We start from the raw sequence: 15,650 nt of genomic DNA, 5'->3' as shown, positions 1-15,650 counted from the left end.
ATATATTTATCGCCACATAGCAAAATTACATTAATCCTACTTTGTACCTATTGTCCACTTCATAAATCTTTCCTGTAGGGACTTTCTTTCGTCCCGCTGCGCACCCTCTGCAAGATTATACCACCCGATCTGCATCCCTTGTCGGAGTCTCCTGCGCAGGCTGGGCGATACTAGAACCCCCACCGCAACGATAAAGGACATGAAAACAAGAAACAAGAGAGTCAAGGCAATCTTGAGCCCCAAATCCAGCGGGCGTATCCAGATGACAACAAGTAGAGGGGTCAGGAAGCACCCGACAGCCAATATCAGGCCTATTGCTGGCCCTGTTCGAGCATAAACCCAAGCAAAGATCGCCGTGTTAGGAATTGGCGCGCCAGGTGAGATAGAGCTGCGGGCGCGAATCGAGTCCAGAATGGCTTTCTTCTGTCGACTTACCCATGTGCTCCGTGCGGCGAGGCGGAGAGCATATGTAGCTGTGCTCAGCGATATGGCGAACGCGACAAAATGGCCGACGGGTACAGGGTCGGTGAGTGGTTGTATCTGCATGGAGAATAGCGATGCGGCGAATGATAGTGGGATGAAAAGAAAGGCAAGCTCGGTCAGGCGTGTAACGTTCTCGGCTTCGAGGATGGCGCGATGGCTCTCTATGAACTGTAGGGTGCCCGTTATTGCATTTGAAGCTTCCTTGACGCCCTGAATCGTCTTGTCAAAGTCTATTCCTAGACTTGCAATACTTTCATTCTGCGACGTCCCGTACTTTCCTCGGCTGGCTAGTTCCTCCAAGGTCTTCTGAATGTCTCTGCTTAATGGTGGTAGCTGCGCGTGTAGTGTGGCAAGACTTGTTCTTTTGCTGAGTATATGGGCAATTTGGGTGTCCTGGGATGCTGTAGTCTGCACGATGTCACGCTGAACAGCGTAGAGGAGATGCAGCAGACCCAGGGTATCAGACATGACGATACCAAAAAGATGGACAAACGGCAGATGATTGCAAGGCCCGGGGTTTGTGATAGGTGCTTGGTTTGTAGGATCTGAGTTATTCAAAAGGCATTGCATGGTCGAGGGCATGGCCTCATAGGTTTCTTCTAGTTCCCTGTCGTCCAGGCGGGTAATAGTCCTAGCGGTAATTCCCGGGGTAAAGCGAGGAACCAGAGTCTCATAAAGGTTCACTTTTTCGGACTCTGCGTCATCAGGGTGGATGTCGCGGTTCTCCGGTTCGCTGCCATAATGCTTCCACGTTGTTTTGCGTGCGCTCGGGATCGCGTCAGTTAAAACGATATCTGGCAGGCAGGGTCAGAACTAGATGGTGACCATCAAATGGAACGTTCACTCACAATATTGGCAATTGTTTACCGTGGTCTGGTATATTGAGACGCGCTCTTCGATTGCAGCGAGACCCTTGGTGGCCGTATTAAACGTAGACAGGTCCCACTCAGGACGGAGGATACTTGACACGGCACGAACCACGCTGATGGCATAGATATCTATGTCCTCTCCGAACTCATTGGCCTCGGAACCGATATGCAACACTCTCTCATATCGCTGGTCGATCTCGTTGCGCCTGTCAGCATTTTTGGCCCTCTTGGACCGAGAAACAGGTCGGTACCAGTGGAATGACATGTAGTGGTGCGAAAGATTCCAGGTATTCCATTGGATGCGATGGTCGCGTTCTGATGGAGAAAACATCGAGAGCTGGTTGTTCATATGGTCCAGGAAGAACTGTGGTTCTATGTCGAAGGCCGCTCCCAGCGTATAACAAACGCTGGTGTCAAGGTCCTCTATCAGCACATATCGAGTAGTTGTATCTTGCAAATCTCCAGTTAACCACCGATGCAACGTCTCGGGGTGAGTAAGAATGCCGCCGTTGGCGAACTGGCTAGGTCGACCGTATCCCTCAGCAGCGAAATCGATGCGTGAGACTTTCACATCACCCTCTATCCAACGGCAGAGTTGGTCATATCCGGGAACAGCTGTGGAAAGGCGTCTTATATTTCTCTCGAAGCTTTCTCGAGCAGACGTAAAATCCTGGGCCATTGTCCGCGCTTTGGGTCCAAGAGTGAACTTGAGTGCCCCGCCTTTGGTGCTGACAAGCGATCACGATTCAATCATGTTTTTATTGCCCGGCTCGGAAAAACAGGCAACCATGAAGAGACATCCTCGTCAAGGACAAGCAAGAGGTGTCGCCCTATGGCTGCTTTTATCGCTCCTGGTCCTGGCTCATGGATACCACAACAATTCTACCACTTGAAAATATACAAACAGACCCAGCGTACGGTAACCCAGAGGATCTCCCGCAGCGTATTCACTAGCCAGTACCCACTGTTGTACAGTATGAATAGTAGAAACGAAAATACTGAATATAACAAGGCAGACGCGTTGCTAACAGTCCTTAAAATAATAGTTGAAAATATGATTGACAGGGCGCTCTACATACAAGAGAAAAGGGATCCCAGCGGCTGACTCATCCGTAGACGCGAGGCGGGTAGCTCGTCATTGTCGTGAGCCTTGGTTTGTTTTCTTTTGTCTCTTCTTCTCATCCAGGCATCAGCTGCAAACAGCTCTACCACCACTTCTTAGAAACTACTGGTTTATTTGAAATGGCGATGGCTCAAACCAGGATGGGATTTCCAGCCTCACCAAGGATCCTCTACGGGATTGGACAACACCCACCAACCCCGCCAAAAGCAATACGAAAAAGCAATCTCAGCGAAACACGAGAGCCTTGAGAGCGTCTCATTGTCTTGGCCGTACTCCAGGAACCCAGCGCTAATCAACAACATGTGACACCCTGAGCCTTCAGCCTCACCCTGTAAAGAATCCCGAGCGTCACCATGCGAGCGTCCAGTCATGTATATTCCTCTAACGTCGGTATCACGATGACACCACGCGCGCACGACGAGCTCCACACTGAGATTTATCAAGAGGTCTATGCGCTATTGGAGAGGAAGGATGAGGAGGCTCTTCGATTCGCGCCTGACGGGACGGCTGAGCAGGTATTGCACGCAGACAAACTCCGGCGCTTCTTCCGTAGCCTGCTCGACCCCGACCACACGACCCCTGTCCAGTTCAAGGCCACGGAGGATGAACTGATTGCGAGGGTCAAAGAACGGCGACTTCAACCATTCCTTGCAGTAGTAATCATCGCGGGATGCTCCATGACAACAGCGAGAACTGTCACCACCAAGCTCATTGCCAACAAGCCACCAAGGAGTAGGCACGGAACTGTTATTGGCTCGCTACCTATCGACCAGGAAGTCCTTCGTGACATCTTTAATGGGAATAAGGTCGATACAGACAAATTTCTGGGAAAGCAGGCGTATTTCTGTCCGGTGGTAATACGGAACAGACAGGAAACGAGAATCGAGGATACCAATCACCGACGACTTCCCTACCTGGAGGAGCAAAGTCTACGGAAGGGGTCTTTTGGGCATGTATTCAGGGTGAAGATAGCGAAAGGCCACTTCTACGACCCTGTTCGCAAGACCGTGAACCCAGAGCCCTTGGAAGTAGCGCGCAAAGACTACGAGCTGAGCAGCGAGTTCGACGCTGCGGGTGAGCGGGAAATCATGGAGCAAATATTTGCAAGTTCCGCTTCGAGCTGCCCTAACATTTTGAACAATATGGGCAGTCTCGCGTTCGGCCCGGCGGTGTATAGTCTCTTTATGCCGCTGGCAATCTGTGATCTCCGCCAATATATGATGCAGCTGCATCAAGCGCGCCTTAACAGCCCTGAGGAACGAATGGAGATTCTTCGCTGTGCCATAGGCCTTGCTGGAGGGCTTCACTTCCTTCACCGCGAAATGAGAACCCGGGATATGGCGCATTTGGTCTGCTACCATATGGACCTGAAGCCGAGCAACATTTTGATTTTCAGGGAGACTGGTGGAAACGGTGAAATTTGCAATATTTGGAAAATAAGTGACTTTGGAATGTCACGTATGAAAATCCGACGTTCTCAGGAACGAGTTGAAAAGGTGAAGGATGTCAATAGCTGGTTCATCCGGCGGTCGGCCCCAGAGGATCCGTCGACGGCACCAACGAAAAATCGAAGAGCGGAAGGAACGTACCTGGCACCGGAGTCAGTTTCCCCGGAGCCCACGATGAACACACATAGTGATGTGTGGTCTCTTGGATGCGTTTTGAGCGTAGTCTTCACGCATATGGAAGACGGAAGCGAGGGCGTGAGAAACTACGCGGCACAACGACTGAGACAGGATGATGCTGTGGGATATGACAGATTCTTTGTCCTGACTCGCGGCTTCAAGGCTGCAAAGTTGAACCCGGCGGTCAGAAAGACACACGCCTATCTTGTCCAGAGAGCAAGCAGTAGGAGTCCCGAGGAAGGACATCTGATGAAGGCTGCGCTGGAATTTCTTGAGAATCATGTTCTACAGATAGACCAGCGAAGGCGAGAGGACGCAAAGAAACTCGAATCTATGCTGGAGGGCACTTTCAAAGATTACATGAAACTGCTGGCTGGTCCTAGTGTGGCGAAACCACTCCCGAAGCCGCGAGGTGAACGCATCCGAGAGAAGGTCCTGGCAAGGTACGAACCTCAAATATCATAACGTGGCTCGATTGCTAAATGCTGATTGAAATAGTATAAGTCCAAATCCCAAAGAGGCGGCACACGGCACAGCAGAGACGTGGTGTCTGTCTGAAGTTGAACCGTTCAAAGGCTGTCAAATATCCCCTGATTGCTCATTCGTCGCATACTGGACAGACCGCAAAATCTTACTTTACTCGAAACATTCGATCAACTCTGCCAACGCGCATGATATAACCTCTGCTGCTCAGTATACAATAGACAAAGAGGCTTGCTTTTGGAACACCATCCGCTTGACCGACAAGTATCTGGCTGCCTCTACAACAAGCGCTACATTTCAGGTGAGAAATTCTTCAAAGCTCATTGAGTACAATGGGGTTGCTGACTGAAATGGGAATTAAAGTGTTATCTTTTTGACCTGAGAGACAGTGGCCTCAATATTCTCCGCATAATTGACTTACCACAGCCTGCTATCAGTAAACTGGCCATATCACCGAAAAGCCATACACTGGCATGCATTGTGAGATCAAGCGATGATGATCGGAAGCCTGGATCTTTGCTGATTTTCCGTCTTTCCGAGTTCTTTCGAAGGGTATTCAGGCTGTGCGTCCTCGGCTCTCCAGCCTATTTCTATCGACGGGCCGATTGCTGACATGTTCTCGTAGTGCTACACGCGCCATCGGAGAAGTGGCCCATAAGAGTGGCGTTCCTGATGAATTAGCGGACATTTATGGAGATACTTGGTGGAAGTGCCCGCTAGAATGGCCAGCCCGGAATATAGCGCGAATGCTGTTCAGCACCGAAGAAGACGTGTACTTTGTAGTTCGGCCTGAGCTTACGGTTCGAAAAAGCAGGAAAAGAGTTTACGTCGTTCATGTCAACATATCCACCAAGGATCTGCATTTCCTACCCATCGAACCACTGGTGAGTTTGTATTTCCCCTCTGCACGGTGTGTTTATCGAGGCTGACCTGCATTGACAAAAGGGGCTTGACAGCAGTACCACCGCCCGTCTATTTACGACCTTCTCACCATTTGTCGGAGAAGCTGCTACCTGTGCCGTTGTGACGCGAGAAAAACAGTTACATATACATAATCTGATGGCCGATGATTCGGCAACTCCTATTCGGAAAGATTTCAAGAACTATCGAATCGTGAAGTTACTGAAAGGATCCGAAGACAACAGATTGTACGCGGTGGCCAGGCAATTGGGAAACTATAAAATGATGCTGGTGGAGATGACAGTACCACGATCGAACGATGACGAAGTCCAGACCAGGGAGCTGGCGCATCTGCCGGATCTAGCGGACGACGACCAGTTCATCGCAAGGCTGCTCAACGAGAAACATGGCAAGAGTGTTTTGATTGCATCAGTGGTTGGGAGCGGCCAGCGCGCAATCCATAGAGTTGGTTTTGAGGGGCACCAGTAGCGAGATAATGCCATCATTCAGTATATCCGAGTCTGAGCTGACCCATCGTCCATCCGCTCGCAAATCAGTCGTAGTCTTGGACAGTACTATTCATCGTCGGCACAGTCAGCAGGGCGCGACCGATCGGGGCTCGATGGGGCAGGGCGCACTCTAGTTGTTCCTAACGAATACACGAATCCTTCGTCAGACGCTTGTGTTTCCCTCTTTCAGTGTTGGGAAACTCACCTCCGTGACTAATTTCGGAACGGTGAATACCCACTCGTCCTCTATCATCTGGTGAATGAGCATTCCGTTAGTCCAATACCGCGGAAGGAGGTACATGAACTATACTCGGATATCAAAGTTGCTGACTTCTGGGAAAAGGCTTTCCAAAAGCTGCTGGAGACGCCATCTCTTAATGTAACGAGAACTGACGTTTTGGTCTATCATGGTCCCTTTTGCAACGGGCGCAGCTCATGGTTAACACGAGATCGGTTGGTCGAAAACTTATCAGTGGCGACAGAAGGATGCAAGACATCGGTGCCCCCTTGGCCCCGCCTGTTGTATGAATCGAAGGTTAAAGGCCAATTCGGTCAAAGAGCCTCCTCCAGGCGATCGTGTGCCACCCATCTGCCACGTAAGCGAAGATGACATCTAAGGGGAGAAAAAGAAAAGAGAGTGATAGGTTACAGCAGCAGCAGTCAGCAGTCAGATGTCACCCTCCGTCTTTGATCTACAGTGTCTTACTGGATGGCTAAGGGTTCTTGCGTCTTCGCTGCGCCAATCTCTTCCCTGTCAGGGTCGGACCCCCGCCAGTCTCGGCGGCTGAAGGATTCTAGTCACTTACCTAGCACGAGATGGCGCTTGCCCGTGAATGTCATTTCCTCCGTGTTCGGCGACAATGCAGCAAATGTGGCGATTGGGGCGCGAGGCTGTCAGTCATCTGTCGCCGTGCTATATTGCCTGTCCGCCCCTTGATGGAGTACCTTATGTTTTGCCAACACGTCGGATACGTTAGCCACGTCTGCGCGAAACCAGCAAATGTCGGAGCCACTGGAGCTGCCGGACTGGGTTCCCGACTGGCTCCCAGATCCAAGACCCATTGTGGATAGAGTACGAATCACATCCCGCGGTGAAAGTATATGCGACTTGACTAACGACTTCTCCAACTCAGACGCCCTCAAGCCAGCCATCTCGAGACCATGACAATATCGAGCAGTTCAATATCAAGGCGGCAAAGACGTTGTATGTGACCCCGAGTGCCAATCGAACGGTCAACAGGAAACTGAAAGGAATTCATATTTTTGTATGTTGGCAAACCCGCGAAGCAGACGTCCGTTCTAAGGCCATCTAATTGAATCTGTGCCGCGGCCAACTGACATCCTCGTCGTGTATGCCTCTAACGAGCAGCAGATGATTACAGTCAACGGGACCCTTGGAACAGGCCTTTATTGGCGGGGTGGGCAGATATTGGAACTCGCGGGTCCCCTCGCAGCGCTACTGTCTTTCCTACTCGTCGGGCTTTTGTCTTGGGCTGTTATGCAATGCATTACCGAATTGCTATGCATATGGCCAATTCCCGGTGCGCTTTCGGTTTATGTTACCGAGTTTGTGGATCCTGAACTTGGAATCGCCGTCGGCATTGCCTATTGGTACCCAGCCCTGGATCGGTATGGTTTAAAATCACTGACACGTACTGCAGGTTCACCTATTCAGTCAGCTTTGGGGCCCTTATAGCCACCCTCGCCGCGGAAGTGGACTTTTGGACCGGTGCCAATGGCAGCCAGGTCATTGATGGGTTAGTTATCTATACTATAGTTCCAGCTATTTTGGTGTTGATAAACTCGGCCGGGATTGAGGTAGATAATCTGTCCTCGTGTTTCGATTATTGGCCCAGCTAACGGGTGGTTAAGATTTACGGACCACTTGAGGTGGTCTTTGGCATTCTCAAAATAACATGTCTTGCGGTTATTGTTGTTGCTCTAATCGCAGTTAATGCTGGAGGTTGGCCACCGTGCTCCTTATGTGAATACAACAAGCTAACTTCAATAGCTGGCAGTCAGGGATACCTGGGGGTGGATAGTATGTTTAGCTCTCCACAACACTCAGATCCATGCTAAACTCGATAGACTGGTCGATGCCGAAGACATTCGACCATAAAGCCGCCGGTAGCTGGGGAATTGCCTTTCTGTAAGCAGCCTACCTCTCATTCCTGACTGGCCCCCCTACTGACACCCGCAGAATGTGTCTATCGATCGCGACGTTCGCATATGTAGGGGTTGAGATCGTAGCGGCCTCAGCCCTGGAGTCTGCTCCTTACTCATACCGTGCCCGAAGGAGAAGCAACGCTAGGGCGGAATCTGACCTTTCACGCCGTTCCACTGACACACTTATTGGAAATACTGTCAAGTTTTCGTCGATGTACATCTCTCTTCTAGCGACCATCTCCTATTCACTTTGCGGTCTACTTATCTCCTTCGATATCCATTGGCAGCACTGTGGGCTTCCACGGCTCAGCTGGACCGAGAAACCTGGCGATGAACAGCAGTGTGACCCGTTCACCACCTCTGCATTTGTAGCGATCGCAGGGGAATCTAAAATCCCGTATCTAGACAACGTATTCAACGCTTTTTTGGTGTTCACCTGTGTGACCTGCGCTGGGACAAACCTCTACGTCGCCTCGAGGACACTATTTGGCTTGACGAGTCGGTTAGATGGTGGGAAGGGGCAACCCTGGCATCTCCGGCTTCTGGCCTGGATTGGCCGTACCAATTCCCGCAAAGTTCCTTTCCGAGCCATGGTCCTTAGTGCTGCTGCCTTCTTTTGGGTTCCGTTTCTCCAACTGCGTGGCGGCACTAGCACCGCGACTCCGATAGGAATGTTCGTCGAGATTCTTGCCCAGATGGGCAGTGTACCGGTTGTCATAGTGTGGGCGTGCGAGGTCCTTGCTTTCATTCGATATTACCACTGCATCAGACAGCATCAATCCGTCCTGAAGGCGCAGGGGATCCCCCTTGTCCGTCGCTTTTGTGAGACGGAGTATAACGATTACATATATCGCAGCCCTTTGCAGCCAGCACTCGCCTATGTTGCCTTGGTCGGCTGTTTGTTCATCCTAATAGTTGCCAACGGGGCTTCTCTTTGGGGACAATTCTACACATTCCCGTTTCTCTCTTCATACCTTGTCGTAAGTGACCCACAAACCTTAACCATTGACGCCCCTAACACGTCATGCTCGCAGGTTTTGGTATTCATCGGAGTCTGGATACTCTTAAAGGCTGTCAGAGGTGGGAGGTGGGCGTTTGTTGATCTTTCGAATCCAGACAAGGTGGTGCGGAAGATTCGCAACTTGCACGATATCCGGTTGGCGGCGACATAGCCAGCGCTCTCCTGTGCTGATAAGCAAATTGCCTAGGTAAAATGGTTGACGCACCCCGCATTCCATCAAGAACTGGAGTAGGCAGCCACTATACAATGATACCCCGAGAACCTATAAGAAAGGATTTTATTGCGGCATAACTATACGTTATACAATATCTAGACACTGCGCTGGCACCACCAGAACAAAATAGGATACGTGTTCCAGTTCAAAACAGTAATCTAGACTGCGGTGAAGTCAGCGAGGGTTGGAGTAGGTCTGCTTATCTCTTGATAGAGGCGCAACCCCATTCTTGAGGGACCCCCACCTGGGAGCACCGTGCATTATTTGAACATCATGTACGACTCCGCACTCGACCTGGATTGTCACGCAGTGTACCTGTACACAATCTGATTCATCATGTGGCAACTTCTCGGCTGGACCTCCAAGACGGACACAGAGCCCCCTCGCAGCCTGCCAGCGTCATGGTACCGCTCCGAAGCCATGTACCAGCTCGAGCGTCGTGCCATCTTCTCCAAGCGCTGGATGCTGCTCACCCATTCCACCCGCTTCTCCAAAGCAGGCGACTACCTCTCCTTCACCATCGCCGACTTCTCCTTCTTCCTCGTCCGCGACCGCGACGGCGCCATCAACGGCTTCCACAACATCTGCCGCCACCGCGCATACCCCGTCGTGCCCAACCGCGAGGGAACCACCTCAATCCTCTCCTGCAAATACCACGGATGGTCCTACGGCCTCAAGGGGAACCTCTCCAAAGCGCCCCGCTTCGAAACGGTCCCCGACTTCGATAAATCCCAGCACTCCCTCCTCCCTGTCCATGTCCACATCGACCACGTTGGCTTCGTCTGGGTGAATCTCCAAGCCGGGGACCCAGACGTGAAATGGAAAGACGAGTTCCAGACGGTGGACAGCGAACCGCGAATGCAGGGGTTCGACTTCTCGTCCGGCGGCTACAAATTCGACCACACCTGGGAAATGGATGTGGATTCGAACTGGAAGCTCCAAATTGAGAATTATAATGAGTGCTACCATTGCGCTACCAGTCATCCGCTTATCAAGGGCGTCACTGATATCCCGCGGTACCGAGTCGAGCCGAGTTCTAACGCGAGATATATGGAGCATCATATTATCAACAAGGGTGCTACGGATCAGCAGTTCCAGCGCGCGATTACGTATTTCTTTCCGACGACTTCTGTGACTGTTACGTATGTGCCTTGATATTTGGTTTTGGAAGTGGACAGGGTGCAAGTATTCCTGCCTTGTATTATGAGCGGCGGAGCTAACACGAGTATACATCTATCTAGGAACAAATTCTTTTACATCCAGCGCATGCTCCCTGTGACAGCTACCACAAGCAAGATCGAAAACGAAGTCTACAGACACAGCTCTGCGACGGACGAGGAATTCAACGGGATCCTCGCATTCTACCGGCAGGTTCTGACTGAAGACCGAGAGCTCTGTGAGGGTGTTCAGTGGAGTCTTCGGACGGGTATCTTTATGAACGGCGAGCTGCACCCTGATAAGGAGAAAGGACCGATTCGGTTCCAGGATACTTTGAGCAAGATGGTTATGGAGCATCAGCAGAAGGAGGCGAGTGCCGGGGCAGAGATTTGGCCGGCTGTGCCGAAGATTGTTGGAGGCGCGATGACGGGGAAGTTGGGTGAGGAGGTGAGGTTTTGTTCTCAGTTGGACAGAGAGAGTTGCGGGAGGAGGGAGGAGTTGAGTTGGTGATTATGTCTGTACGAGTGAATGGGCTTGTTATGAGTTAGTATATGTTGATTATGGTGGCTGAGATTAGGATGTTTACGATAGCTTGGGACTAAGGAGGTATACGCACGAATTATTTAACATATTCCAGAGCTAGCGATATCTTAAATTTCTCCATTATAGGATTTGATATGGTTCATCTTTAGTGGTGGATCGATCCATCTGCTAGTGCTTACGGTGCATACACTGTGAGAGCGGCGTGTCATAGTCATATTGATCGATATAGACCGGATCTAATGCAAGAGTAACTAGTAGAAAGTAGAAACAGTGCAAGCAGCGTCTAATGTATGGTTAACTAGATAAAATGAATAAGTTATGCATAGTCCATGTTGCATACGGAGTATGACATATGCTGTTCCCCACAGTGTCAATAACCTCGGTTCCCCAGTTCCCCAGTGGCGCATGACCGAGGGCCAACCCAACAACTACACCGTCCTCTTTAGATGATTGCATCCTCAACTATCCAATGTCGTGATCATTATAACCGTCAATATGTCGCCAAAACATACTACTAATACACCAACGCCCGCCACTGCAAACACGGGACACATCACCAAGCCCGCCCCGCTGCAGAATAGCTATACCTCCGACCCCAGTCTGCGCAGGATTCTAGAGTGTACGCCCTCTCGCCACTTCCTCTTCATGTCTTCATATTCGGGAAAAGCTAATTAGTTACTTTGAATAGGGTATCTCCCTTCCAAGCACCTAAGCACGCTCGAACCCCAGCTCGTCCGGCTCGGTGGCGAGGCCGTCTCTGAGCAGATCCGCGAGTGGAGCGCCGACGCCGAAAAGAACCAGCCGTACGTTAAGGGCCATAATGTTTGGGGGGAGCGATATGATGTGGATAAATTGGTTACGAGTGAGGGGTGGAAGAGGCTAGGGAAATGGGGTGGTGGACACGGGTTTGTTCTTCTTACTTTATAAGATATTGGAGTTGGCTAATTGATGATAGTGTTGTCGCGCTGGGATATGAACCTACGTACGGTCGCGAGAGAAGACTTGCGCAGTACGCAGTGTATGTTTCTTGCCTTATATCCAACACCTGGACTATGCAAAGGAAGGAAGATGTTGACTGATATAGCAACTACCTATACTCGCCCTCCTCCGGCCTCGCCTCGTGCCCGATCAGCATGACCGACGGCGCCGCCCTAATCCTCACGCAGGAGATAGCAAGGAAGAAACTCCCTCCGTCCCATCCATTCCAGAAGACATTAGCCCACCTTCTCTCCCGCGGCGACGACCTCTGGACCTCCGGACAGTGGATGACGGAGCGTGCCGGTGGAAGCGATGTCCAGAATACAGAGACATGGGCATTCCACTCTCCGCTTACACTGGACACAGACACAACAGCAGCAGTGACGCCCAACGATGTCGATGGTGGCGAATATCTTATCCGCGGGTTCAAGTTCTTCTCGTCAGCAACAGACGCGAATGTCTCTCTTTTGCTCGCAAAGACAAGCACATCAGGGAAGTTAAGCACATTCCTGGCACCACTCCGAACCACCCGGAAAGACGACCAAGGAGGTGGTATCAAGGAAGTAACAAACGGCGTCCGCATCCACAGACTCAAAAACAAACTCGGCACGAAAGAGCTCCCCACCGCGGAACTCGAACTTCATGACATGCGCGCCCACATTGTCGGCGACCTCGACAAGGGCGTGCAGACTATTGCACCTTTATTGAATATCACGCGCGCCCATACATTCATCGGCTCGCTAGGCGGGTGGCGACGGGCGATTAGCATCGCAAAGGGCTTTTCGAGGGCGCGCACAACGGTCGGAGAGCCACTGTGGCTTATCCCTATGCACTTGAGACTTACTGCGGATATGGAGGGGCGACATCGGGCAGCGATGGAGGTCGGGTTTTTCACGGTCGCTGTGATGGGTGTTGTTGAGAATGGGGGCGTTGCTGGTACTTCTGGCGCTGGGTCGAAGTTGGAGCATCTCCCCAAGCCTGGGAACGAGGCGACTGTTGTTTTCCGGTGCTTGACGGCCCTGGCGAAGGCTGTTGTGAGTAAGATGACGATTATTGGCATCCAGGAGTGTCAGGAGGCGATGGGGGGTGTCGGGTATATGGATGAGGCGGACGAGCCGGAGTTTAATATCTCGCGGATTCTGAGGAACAGTCTTGTCAATTCGATCTGGGAGGGGACGACGAATGTGCTTGCGAGTGAGTTTGTCAGGGTTCTGGTGAGAGGGGATAATTTCTCTGTCTTTGCTGGGTGGGTTGAGCGTGTGCTGGGGTTGCTAGGGGCTGGTGAACTCAGGGATGCTCTAACTGAAGCCTGGGGGGTGTTTAAGGGGAAGGTTCAGTCGATGCAGGAGTCGATGCTTCTGGCTGATGGACGACGAGCGATGTTTAGCTTTGCGTGGATCTTGAATGGGCTGTTGTTGGTGTTGGATGCGCAGAGGGATGGGGATGCTGTTACCAACGAGATTGCGCAGAGGTGGGTGCTGCAGGGGGAGCTTGGGGTTGGGGATACAGCCTGGAGAGATGTTGTTTACCCTCGCAAGACCAACGAAGTGTCTGAAGAGACAGTCCGGTGGGATTGTCGCATTGCCTGGGGAGAGGAGCTCCCTGCAGTGGCATCAGGGCACCGTTCGATGAAGCTCTAATATCGTTTCGGATGAATAGGTAGATTGTATATACGAGGAAAGCGACATATCTTATAGCTAGGATATACACAATACCCCGGTATCTAGAAGTCTCTTGACAAAGGTTGTAATAGCACGCACTGCAATACCAGCAATCCTATCCCCATCGCCGGCATCAGGATCAAAAGAACACACCGTCAATGACTTTGGGCCCGCCATCCTCGGAACAAGCCCCATGCACTCAACCAGCTCATCCTCAAATAAGCCCCCAGGGGACGGATAGCTATTAACCTTCCCGTAGGAGTCATCCAGGACGTCAAGGTCCAAATGCACCAGAGCCGGACTGTAAGACTGCTGTGCCAGCCTTGTCTTCAGCTCACGCACGAAGTCAACCTTTGCGCCCTCGGTGCTCCCCCAGATAGCTTGCATCCCAGCATTAATCACCCTTTGCCTCTGCACACTCGACTGGTCCCGCAACCCACAGTACAGGAACCGGCGGTTGAACTCAAAGCCCCCGTCAAAGCCCGGCACAGTCCGCATAAGGGTCTTCCAGCTTTCCCCGCGCAACATCGACAACCCCATCGCATCGAAGTACCCGTTCTCGTTCACGTCCGGGGAATCCAGGTCATCATGGGCGTCGAAGTATACAAACGACAAATCCCTTTTATCGTGATCGTCTAGCCCGCACGCCACCGCCGCACTGGACATGCAGTTCCCAGATAGGGTCAGCGGGAAGCGGTTTGCGGCGACGGATTCCCGGACGGCCGTGGAGATGCGCCGCATGATCTCGAAGCTGCGCCCGATTTCGCCCTCGTGGTCGTCTACGGGCGCGATGGTGACTAGGTCTGTTGAGATTCCGAGGTTGTGGAGTTGTTGTTCGAGGCCGGATGCGCGGATGCGATGTGGTCCATTGCCGACGCGGTGGTCGCGCAGGCCGACGTGGTAGGGCGAGAAGATGATGCGGATGGCTTTGGCAGGCATTTCTGATTCTTTAAGTAGATACTTTTCAAGGTTAAGAGTGTGAAGATGAAGGTGGTAGCTAAGTATCAATATTTGACTGACTAATCCACCACCTTCAAAAGCCGAACGGGCTTTGAGTCTATTGACAAGAACAACTTCAAATGTCTTCTGTTGCTATACTGTCCAAGGATACCTTGTATCGCCACTGATCAACCACCGTCCTTGGATTTCACATCATCTAAGGGAAGCGCAAAATCCAATAATGAGTGCGAAATAAGCACCAACAATGCAGAATGCGATACTGGTATCCCTCAACTTGTGCTTGTAGGCATAGTAGCCCGTGGAGAAACTAAAGAAGTACCAAGGGAATGGAGACACTGCCCACGAAGCCCGACCTAGAGCATAGAGCATATAATCAGCATTCATTGCATCCGGATCGAAGTGGGTATTGCACCTACCCTGCGCAAATGGGAATCCCTGCGACGAAGCAAGCGCGAGGAGCAGAACGGATGCTAGGATCACAACAGAGGCCCAGAGAGCATCTACATGGCATCAGCACCGTCTATAAGCATGAATGCAAAGGAACATACACTTGGCAACAATCACCGACGGCTGCTCATCCAGATAGTCGCGCATATCATCCTGGAGTGCGTTGCCCAGACATAGACCGACATTGGTGTTGAAGATATCCGACAGGCTCCGCGGCGACGCGTTGCTCAGTTGCGAGAATGTGCCAATCTCCCATTTACTGGCGTGCTTCTCGGCGATGTCGACGGGGGTGCTGTATCTTGTGACGAGGAGTTGGGTGATATACTCGCGCACTTCCTCGGCGGGTGCAGAGGGCGAGGGAAGCTTCTTTGATTTCTCCGTCATTGTGAGGGTCGGCCATATACCAAAAGTAAATCGGATGCTTGTTCTGGGCTTGGCCAGGCTTATATCTGCGCCGTGGGGCAGTGCAGGCTGATTCCGGCAGTGATGTCCGTCTTACAGGGCGCAGGC

At 51.6% G+C, this 15,650-nt stretch overlaps 8 protein-coding genes across 8 annotated transcripts; 5 read left to right on the top strand and 3 right to left on the bottom strand.

Annotated features, from left to right (window-relative positions):
• Positions 1 to 36: 36 nt before the first annotated feature.
• Positions 37 to 2,031, bottom strand: APUU_70135S (uncharacterized protein; the record flags this gene model as incomplete). Its single annotated transcript, XM_041694974.1, has 2 exons — positions 37 to 1,277; positions 1,332 to 2,031. 2 exons carry the CDS (start codon positions 2,029 to 2,031, stop codon positions 37 to 39), a joined length of 1,941 nt encoding a protein of 646 aa, XP_041560751.1.
• A 797-nt stretch (positions 2,032 to 2,828) lies between these two features.
• On the top strand, positions 2,829 to 5,972 carry APUU_70134A (protein kinase family protein; the record flags this gene model as incomplete). Its single annotated transcript, XM_041694973.1, has 5 exons — positions 2,829 to 4,543; positions 4,599 to 4,884; positions 4,947 to 5,146; positions 5,209 to 5,467; positions 5,529 to 5,972. 5 exons carry the CDS (start codon positions 2,829 to 2,831, stop codon positions 5,970 to 5,972), a joined length of 2,904 nt encoding a protein of 967 aa, XP_041560750.1.
• A 1,020-nt stretch (positions 5,973 to 6,992) lies between these two features.
• APUU_70133A (uncharacterized protein) lies at positions 6,993 to 9,330 on the top strand (the record flags this gene model as incomplete). Its single annotated transcript, XM_041694972.1, has 9 exons — positions 6,993 to 7,064; positions 7,126 to 7,257; positions 7,365 to 7,603; positions 7,654 to 7,810; positions 7,865 to 7,955; positions 8,004 to 8,033; positions 8,081 to 8,141; positions 8,193 to 9,138; positions 9,193 to 9,330. 9 exons carry the CDS (start codon positions 6,993 to 6,995, stop codon positions 9,328 to 9,330), a joined length of 1,866 nt encoding a protein of 621 aa, XP_041560749.1.
• Positions 9,331 to 9,729: 399 nt separating this feature from the next.
• On the top strand, positions 9,730 to 10,548 carry APUU_70132A (uncharacterized protein; the record flags this gene model as incomplete). Its single annotated transcript, XM_041694971.1, has 1 exon — positions 9,730 to 10,548. The coding sequence occupies one exon, from the start codon at positions 9,730 to 9,732 to the stop codon at positions 10,546 to 10,548; it is 819 nt and encodes a 272-aa protein (XP_041560748.1).
• Positions 10,549 to 10,659: 111 nt separating this feature from the next.
• On the top strand, positions 10,660 to 11,061 carry APUU_70131A (RHO alpha subunit C-terminal catalytic domain-containing protein; the record flags this gene model as incomplete). The annotated part of the gene is made up of 1 exon (XM_041694970.1): positions 10,660 to 11,061. One exon carries the CDS (start codon positions 10,660 to 10,662, stop codon positions 11,059 to 11,061), a length of 402 nt encoding a protein of 133 aa, XP_041560747.1.
• Positions 11,062 to 11,589: 528 nt separating this feature from the next.
• Positions 11,590 to 13,712, top strand: APUU_70130A (uncharacterized protein; the record flags this gene model as incomplete). The annotated part of the gene is made up of 4 exons (XM_041694969.1): positions 11,590 to 11,713; positions 11,783 to 11,999; positions 12,050 to 12,112; positions 12,179 to 13,712. The coding sequence occupies 4 exons, from the start codon at positions 11,590 to 11,592 to the stop codon at positions 13,710 to 13,712; spliced, it is 1,938 nt and encodes a 645-aa protein (XP_041560746.1).
• Positions 13,713 to 13,769: 57 nt separating this feature from the next.
• On the bottom strand, positions 13,770 to 14,672 carry APUU_70129S (arginase family protein; the record flags this gene model as incomplete). Its single annotated transcript, XM_041694967.1, has 1 exon — positions 13,770 to 14,672. One exon carries the CDS (start codon positions 14,670 to 14,672, stop codon positions 13,770 to 13,772), a length of 903 nt encoding a protein of 300 aa, XP_041560745.1.
• Positions 14,673 to 14,885: 213 nt separating this feature from the next.
• APUU_70128S (uncharacterized protein) lies at positions 14,886 to 15,524 on the bottom strand (the record flags this gene model as incomplete). Its single annotated transcript, XM_041694966.1, has 3 exons — positions 14,886 to 15,046; positions 15,110 to 15,193; positions 15,242 to 15,524. The coding sequence occupies 3 exons, from the start codon at positions 15,522 to 15,524 to the stop codon at positions 14,886 to 14,888; spliced, it is 528 nt and encodes a 175-aa protein (XP_041560744.1).
• Positions 15,525 to 15,650: the final 126 nt, after the last annotated feature.

The sequence above is a fragment of the Aspergillus puulaauensis genome, chromosome 7 (assembly GCF_016861865.1).
Source record: "Aspergillus puulaauensis MK2 DNA, chromosome 7, nearly complete sequence".
NCBI lineage: Eukaryota > Fungi > Ascomycota > Eurotiomycetes > Eurotiales > Aspergillaceae > Aspergillus > Aspergillus puulaauensis.
The sequence above is the reverse complement of the archived record's forward strand: the minus strand, read 5'-3'. Positions and strand labels throughout refer to the sequence as shown.